Source organism: Saccostrea echinata, unplaced genomic scaffold (genome assembly GCF_033153115.1).
Source record: "Saccostrea echinata isolate AGI-Se365-2 ecotype Australia unplaced genomic scaffold, CSIRO_AGI_Sech_v1 ptg000016l, whole genome shotgun sequence".
NCBI lineage: Eukaryota > Metazoa > Mollusca > Bivalvia > Ostreida > Ostreidae > Saccostrea > Saccostrea echinata.
In genome coordinates this window covers 421,671-430,200 of record NW_026889765.1, presented here as the reverse complement: position 1 = coordinate 430,200, position 8,530 = coordinate 421,671, and the positions used below count along the sequence as shown (strand labels likewise).

Genomic DNA, 8,530 nt, shown 5'->3' with positions numbered 1-8,530 from the left:
CTACATCAGATCGAAATTTTGAAGAGATCAGACCAAGAATATACAGTTGATATTGAACCAACAGAATTGAACATTCGTAGTGCCTCGGTGTCAACCAAAACTTTAAATTCTGATAATTCCAAACTAACGTCTAAACTGGATCTTGGAAATGTTCCATTTACGTCCAAACAAGAACAGAAATTGCTTGAACTACTCTCTAAGCATAAAGATGTGTTTGCGAGAAGTGATGAAGATTTGGGTTTTACGACAACTGTTACTCATCCTATAACACTGACAGATAATCAAACTGTGCTACTTATCAAGTATGTATAGTTTTTATAAATTGAGAAGTAAGACTTGATGTATTTATATTGAACAGTCCTCTTGTATGATGACGTAACAGTGACCGGAAGCCATGACACTGCATTCCTTACTTAGGTTTGTGAACTGTGTACATTTTTATTATATTATTTATACTTCATATTATTTCTTACTTAGATGTTATGTTGTATGATAAAGTGTAATAGCTAGAGGTCATAAATATTTTTTTTTAATGAAATGTCAAAGAGTTTATGTATGACTATCACTTTCAATTGTATATTGTTTATTTTAGGACCACTTTCAATTGAACAATCAATTTAAGAATAAAAGAACTAAAATAACACAAGGACCATCTGATTATTCTTTTGTGTTACAGTGTGAAAGTCTTAAACCTGAGCAAGACAATTTTGTAAACGGTGTGTGGTAATATAATGATAAGAGAACTGTCTAAACATGATTTATTCATTTTGTCTTTTTTTTTAAATTTTACTAATCAGCAAATTAATTTCTGGGAATACCATCGGATTTGTAACTGCTTTTAATTAAAAATGATATGTTTTTAAAATATCTTGTTTGTCCAAATTTTCGGGAAAAAGATTTTTCTCAAGTCAGTGTACGCAATTTTTTTGTTTTGTTGACCAACACTCTTAACCTCGGATCATTGCCCCGTGTCGCAGTAGGTCCCGGCACAAAAAGGATCTCTCTCACCACTAGGCCACCGTGACCGGTCGAGAATATTTCACTAATATAGAGACGCTATCGTATGCCAGTGAAGGGCATCAAATTTAGACCTATACTCGGCACTCGGGCCATTGAGCAGTGAGGGATCTTTACAGTGCCAACGCCTACTGTGACAGATGGACCTGATTTTTAAGATCTCATCCGAAACCTCTTTTACCGGGCGCTTAGCTAATTAGGAAAAGTCACTGCTTATGTTTACGTCTAAGGTTTGACGTGGTGCAGCGAACGAGATTCGAACCAGGGCCTCCCTATCACGAAGTGAACAGCCTACCACTAGGCTACTGTGACCGGTGACTTAAGTCGATAAAAATAGGTAGCAACTGTTCCTTCTCCAAGCGCTCAGCACTTTTGAGTGAAAGTTGAGGATCTTTCAGCTGAGACTTGAAAAATCGAGACCCCGGGTAACTGTAGGCGTTAGGGACGATAAGAATCCCTCACCGCTCAATAGAACCGAGTACCTAGTAAAGGTCTTAATTTAAAGCCCATAATCGATATAAGTTGACGTCCCTATTTTAGTGAAAATTTTCGAATAATCAACATACAATTAATCAATCAATCAACCAATTGATCATCTCATTACTGAACAAAATATATACAAGATGGATCAAGGTCAATTAAAGGCATAGGAATGCAGTCTTACAAGAAATTAAATTTTAACAGTTCGTTAATGCAACATTATAGGGTTTCTTTGCAGCTGAAAAATTGGTGTGGTTAAATTGTAGTTGTTATTTTAACCATAGCTTTAAGAGTTACTATTCATGTACACATACTTGTTTGAATATCTTGGATAATATTAAAAAGTCATTAATGGAAAATATTGCTCAGGATATAAAATCAAAACACACAGAAATTTAACATTCAAAGTTTTATTCTCGTCTCATAAATGTACAAAGTAAATATGATTCAATACTATACAATTGTCGATTTGGATATATCTGCAAAACAAAAAGAGAAACCAACTCGTAATAAAAAAAAAATCAAGTACACCGCATAAAAAAAACTAAAACAGTGCATGTTTCTACATAAAACCATTCTAATGAGCGGTAAAAGAATGTTTCAACAATTGCTGATTTATTTACGCTTTAAATTCAAAACTTTAAGTGCTTTCTTTTAAAGAATTTTCGCAATCTTGACAAGATAGATCTTTTTTTGTGCGATTTTCCTTCTGACATAGGTTGTATAGAGGGGGCTTCTGGAGTTTTGGGGTTACTTCTGCAATCAAATTTAGAAATTTTTCGTCCATTGTTTTTCTTTTTGCCACCTTGAAGTTGTTCCGTGACGTCTACGAGAACTTTGTCGATGTTCCACTGTAGAGAAACAGACACCTCCACAAAGCTACAGTTGTTCTCTTGTGCTAATGATAAACCATCTGTGAGGGAAAAAAATAAACAGTTAATGTAATTTTCTCGAATATATGTCAAATTTTGACTGTACTTAACCTTTTCATAGTTTTGAACAGTAATTATTCTACCTGGCCATGGAATTGAGAGGATCATTTCAAATATTGTATACTACAGTGTATTCAATAAGCGTACCTTTACTGGAAACTTCTCTAAATCTTATGAGATCTACTTTGTTTGCAACAACGTAAACAGGTTTCGAATCTCCCACTTCTTCTTTTATCTTTTTAAGTTTATTGGCGATAAAATTGAACGATCTTTTATCGGTTACGGAATACATCATTACAAAACCATCATATTCATTGGTGTTGCCATGATTCTGAAAATAAAGAAATTATATATGAAAGAAATTCATACGTAGATAGAGAATTGAATTGGTAATTTTTTTTGTAATTTAATTTTAAAAAGTAGGTTACGTTTGACTCCTACCTGAATGTACATGTCAGCCTCTACGAAATTGAGAACTGATTCTCTCTTCCCCAAAACCACTGGTACAGATTGATAGAATGGATCTGGACCTGTAAAACAGAAACAAATTAAACAATGTAAAAATTAATCGTATTTCTAGAGGTAATCCTCTGAATATGATCGAACACACATACCATTCAAGACTTACCTTCTGGGCATGTTCCAAGGAACTCGGAAGTTCTCATCTGTTGCAGAAGGAATGATTTTCCAACCCCAGGAATTCCAAAAATTATTACTTTATATCCTTTGTTGTCTTTCTGTGGAATGAAATCGTCACTAGAAAAAGACGATGAAGGAAATACAGATATCTGACTTCCTTGGCATTCGATATCAGTGTTGCTGCAAAAAGTTGTAGACGAGATTCTAAGGAAATCACCGTGGTTCTTGATTCCTCGCTTTGTTTTGCTAAAGTTTCGGACCCTCTCCAAAACAGGTTTTTCGAGAGAAGAGGAGGAATCTGTGAAAGTATATGACCTCTTCCGGTCGGTCTGGTATAGTGTTCTGTCAAATCTGCCAAAGTCAGAGAAGGACTGGGTCTGAGGACGAAAACGACTCACACGCACAGACTTCTTTACTTGTTTTACAGTCTCGTCCATTATCATGTGGTTTAGCAAATGTCATTCAATGGAACTTAAATGTTACTTATATACGTTGTATGTTTTACTACACAGTTGCGTTGATTAGTTTAATTGTCTTGGAAATATTGCAGCCTTGTTAATGACGTATGTGTCAGACAGGTAGGAGGAGTCTACAGCACAGCTCTGATTGCTTTACATTAAGTGTCATGATGGAGAAAACTCCCTCCTTCTGCTAATAAAATTAAATAATGTGATGGAACATGACATTGCTAACGCGATCTTTACATACGCACAAATAGGTTTATTGCAATACACGCTTTATAAGCCTTCTTAAGTTATTAGAACCGTTTATTTAATCTCTTGAAAGGGGGGGGGCTAAAGTATGTGGCCAGCAACTTAATACTTGATCTGTAGAAAATTCACATGGGGAGGAAAACTAGACACCTGCTGTTGTATTACTCTATTTTTTAGTGCATGTTTTTATAGACAACGTAGATGTCTTTCTCTACTTTCGTAAGAAAAAGGTTCTTTAACCTAGGCGAGTGGTAAAAGAACATTTCTACTTCACTTGAAAACATAAACGTGTCGAATTTCAATTTTCTCTCAATACAAATAAACACAGACAGACAGATAGATTGATAGATAGATCTCGTTATATGATGCAATAAATATTCGTACAAAATGGCGGCATGCTTACATTCCCAACGAAAGTAGGTCACTATAAAAAACGTATGTATTTCGTTTCCAAAATAAATAAAACAATTTAAACTTACCTAACACATCGTTAAATGTCCTTTCAATCTTATAACACTGAGTAATCTGCGAGGAATCAACCGGTAGAGGCTTCTGACATAGTCTTTTGTGCTCCTAGTTCAGATGTCCTGAACCTCGCGGTAGAAGCAGTCCCTACTCCCTATCCTCCCCACTCGCATCTGAAGTTTCCTTTTAAATAACAGCCACAGGTTTTCAATAATATTAAGATCAGGGCTCTGTGCTGGCCAACTCAGGGTAGTGATATTAATTCTGTGAAGGAACTGTTGAGTACTTCTAGCCCGATGCAAAGGGACTTGTCTTCCGGATTGTTAAATGTAAAATAAGTTGCAAATGTAAAAAAATTTTGAATCTACTTTAAATACACTTAAACGTTGTTAAAGTAAAGATTCTGGCACTTTCAGTCAAGAAAAAACACGCTTAAAAAAGACGAACCACACTTATATACATAAAATCTACAAGGGACGAAAACTTTCTTCTTGGAAAAAATACCCCCACCCACTTCAGCCCCTATTTCTGGACTCTAAAGCATTAATTTATGTCGCTGTCATGGTTCTGTCCCCTACAGTGATGAATTAATGGAGCTCAGAAATAGCTAGGCGCTGAAGTGGATGGGGGTATTTTTTTTTTTCCAAAAAGAGAGCTTTCGTCCCTTGTAGCTATAGAGTTTTTGTATATAGATGTGGTACGTCTTTCTTAAACGTGTTTTTTCTTGACAGAAAGTGTCAGAATCTTTATTTTAACAACGTTTAAGTGTATTTAAAGTAGATTCAAAATTTTATTAGATTTGTAATTTATTTTACATTTAACAGTTTTACATTTAGACAAGCCCCTATGCTTTACTCGGCACTCAGGGCCATTGAGCAGCGAGGATTCTTTCTCGTGCCAACGCCTTCCGTGACACGGGCCTCGGTTTTTAACGTCTCATCCCATCCGAAAGACCCGCAACTTTCACTTCAAAGTACCGAGCGCTTGGCGAAGAAGCAGTTGCTACCAATTTTTTTGTCGACTCAGGTCAGTCTCGGCCGTAATTCGAACACACGACCTTCCGGTCACGAAGTGAGCGCTCTACCAACTGAGCTTACGTGACGGTTTGATGTCAAGAATGACAGACGAATATTATTTTGCTGTGCTAGTCATCATGGACTGTCTACAGGAAACCCGTGTTGAAGAGTACAGTAAAACTTGTCTAAACCGGCGACCAGTGGTTCCAAATTTTTTGGCCGGATTAGACAACATCCGGATTGGAGAAAATTGAACCATTCTAGCAAGTTAAAAAATTACATAGATATAAACAAAGAGTGGTAAATAAATACTTGATTAAATGTGTCATTTTTTACGTTTCACTTGAAAAAATCGTCTATTTCCGTTTGTTTTGAACTCTGTTTGTTCTTCAGAATTTTCATTTCTGTTTAAGTTTTTTATTCAGTATCGAAATATAATATCTCTTGGTCATTTATCAAATTTGAAAATCGTAAAATGTTAAATAAAAAATACACTCCAAAACCACGTAGCTATAAATATTATTTTGTTAGGGACAGATTCCTAATTAATTTCTTTCTTTTAAAATAATGTGTTTGAATATTTAGACACTGTATTTGTTAATTTCAAATGTTATACATGTACATGTAATGAATACTGAACCAAAATCTTCTGTCGCTATGGTCGTTGTAAACTAGCGACACAAAGGGAAGTAAATCGAATTGCAGGTCGTGCAGGCAAAAAGAAAGTAGAAAGGAGGTCATGAATAAGTCTCCAAATTTTTCTACAGACATGCTACACGCAACCATCACTATCACTCATTCTTTTGCGAGTTTCCTCTCCTTATTTGAGCCATTAATGATTTTTTATCACGTTTGTTAAAATCTAAACTGTCGATACAGGATAGATCATTATAACGGGACAATAATTACCCCACGGGAGACTTCTCTAATGACCAGAGGGCACAGGTAAAAATAAGTGGCCGGATTAGAGGAGATAATTTGTACTAATTATGAGCAGTTAGTTCTTTAAATAGCGGCCGGTTTACAGAATAGGCAAGATCCGGATTGAACAACATTTATTAAACATAAATTATAAAGAAAATTCAAGGGACTATAATATCACGCCGGACTGAACAACATGCCGGAATGCACAACATCCGGATTCAACAAGTTTTACTGTACATGGTTGATTTCGGAGTTGGTAAGTAACTTGATTATTGGATTTAATATTGATTGTTTTTTATAGTTAATAAATATGCTTAAATAGGTATTCAGATAATACAATATTTTATGAAGAAAAATGTTTGATAATTCATTAAGAAAGAAATTTTGTAATATTATAATTACATTGCATATTGTAGTATCACATTAATATTATTATAATAATATTTATTATCAAATTCAGGTGCCTTACTAGCAATTCGCCGTGTTTTTCCAGCAGTGGCAATCAAGGGGTGCTTATTCCATTGGACACAGGCGGTCTGCAGACACGTGCAGTCTTGTGGTTTGGTGAGAGCATACATTGAGTAAGAAGCAGCCCACAAGTATATCCGCCAACTACTTCTGCTGCCCTTTCTGCTTGCCCAGCACATAATGGACACCTTACCACACCTGAGAGACAGAGCCAACACCCCACAACTACAAGACCTAGTCAACTACATCGACCGCCAATGATTCCGTCACCGGGTGTTCAGGGTGCAGGACTGATCTGTGTTTCAACGCACCATCCGTGTAAACAACGATGTTAATGGTAACTATGATACTCATTTTTTATGTAAATGTTAAATGTTTTATCCAACAAGAATTAAATAATATCTTTGTTCTCATAAAGTGGCATAAAGCAAATTTAGATACAATTTAAAAACCATTCAATAATAATTCTTATTTTTTCCAGGTTTGCATAACCGGTTGAATACGATGACCAGGCATGGAGGAATCACCTTCTACAAAATGATTCCACACCTGCGACAAGAGGCTGACATAGTGGATGTGACTATACGAGCTCGAGACATGGAGAGGGAGACCAACAGAAGATACAAAACATTGGAGAAGAGGATATAGGAAGCATGTGAAGTACATGGCCGATCTCTGGTCAACAAGCCACTTCCTCCGTGCCATCTTTATGTATTACAGCCCCTCTGTCAACACCGAGCTTGAGTGAACCACTGTTTGCCATGTATTAATAAACCGTATCTATAGATTATGAACTGTGACTGTTTACTAAAAATTATTTTGAAGTGACTATATTGTGCCAAGCTTGAGTGAACCATGTCTATCCATTATGAACTGTGACTGTTTGCTTATTTTGTAGTGACTATATTGTTGTGTCGAGCTTGAGTAAACCATGTCCATCCATTATGACTGTTTGCTTATTTTGTAGTTACTATGTTGTAGTGTCGAGCTTAGATGAATTATGTCTATTCATAATGAACTGTGACTGCTTATTTTGTAGTGCCGAGCATGGGTGAACCATGTCTATTCATTATGAACTGTGACTGCTTATTTTGTAGTGACTATATTTTAAAGCTTGTTAAATATTAATTTAGTGGTGCTTCTTAAACATGTATTCTGTTGTGCTTGTTTAATATTTATATTTATATTTATGATAAGACAAAAATAAATGGTGAAACTTTATAGATTTCTTTTATCTTGATAGAAAAAGGGAAATGATAAAGAGTCCATATAGAAATGGTTTAAATTTCTCTGGTTTGATTATCAGATAGCATAGCATTTCACGCTGGCATGTGTTATTAATAGTGAAAATATATAATATACAACATAAAAATATATCAAATTAATCAAAACAAAATAATAATTAATTATTGTTTTCTTCGGACATCATAATGTACATGTATATTTCTTAAAATATATTAATATAACAGCTACATGTAAATATGCATCGAGTTAATCAAGGAAAAATGATAATTAATTACGGTTTTCTTCGGAAATTGTGATTATATATATATATATATATATATATATATATATATATATGTATATGTATGTATGTTTAAATATATAAAAATAAAAGCTAAATATTTACTAAATTTATGTTGGTCTGTCGGGTCTTTCATAGGGCAGGTCTTTAGTGTGACCATGTACATGCGTCTTTTTTTTTTTTCTTTTTTTTTTTGTATGTACGAATGTACAGAATTGATGTGAAAAAAAATTAGCTCGTTATTCAACATAAATCTTCCTTGACATCCTCAATAAATTCCTTTGCTCTTCTCCGTTTGTTTGTTTTAATTCAATAAGAGACGAATGCAACACAGTGATTGATTCTAGAAAC

At 34.8% G+C, this 8,530-nt stretch overlaps 1 protein-coding gene and 1 pseudogene across 1 annotated transcript; one reads left to right on the top strand and one right to left on the bottom strand.

Moving 5' to 3' along the window:
- Positions 1-1,891: 1,891 nt before the first annotated feature.
- LOC133188655 (GTP-binding protein Rit1-like) lies at positions 1,892-3,505 on the bottom strand. Its single transcript, XM_061324162.1, has 4 exons — positions 3,058-3,505; positions 2,871-2,959; positions 2,577-2,760; positions 1,892-2,410 (listed from the first exon to the last, which is right to left on the bottom strand). The coding sequence occupies exons 1-4, from the start codon at positions 3,503-3,505 to the stop codon at positions 2,130-2,132; spliced, it is 1,002 nt and encodes a 333-aa protein (XP_061180146.1). The 3' UTR covers positions 1,892-2,129.
- Positions 3,506-6,387: 2,882 nt separating this feature from the next.
- On the top strand, positions 6,388-7,402 carry LOC133188716 (uncharacterized; annotated as a pseudogene).
- The last annotated feature ends 1,128 nt before the right edge of the window (positions 7,403-8,530 follow it).

Bases quoted from the DNA above. Each gene is read 5' to 3' on its own strand.
- LOC133188655 (XM_061324162.1), bottom strand. From the start codon at position 3,505: ATGGACGAGACTGTAAAACAAGTAAAGAAGTCTGTGCGTGTGAGTCGT. The intron at 2,761-2,870 runs GTAGGAGTCAAA...CTTTATTTTCAG, and splicing joins AGGCTGACATGTACATTCAG to AATCATGGCAACACCAATGA. The intron at 2,411-2,576 runs GTACGCTTATTG...TTTCCCTCACAG, and splicing joins TAGAGAAGTTTCCAGTAAAG to ATGGTTTATCATTAGCACAA.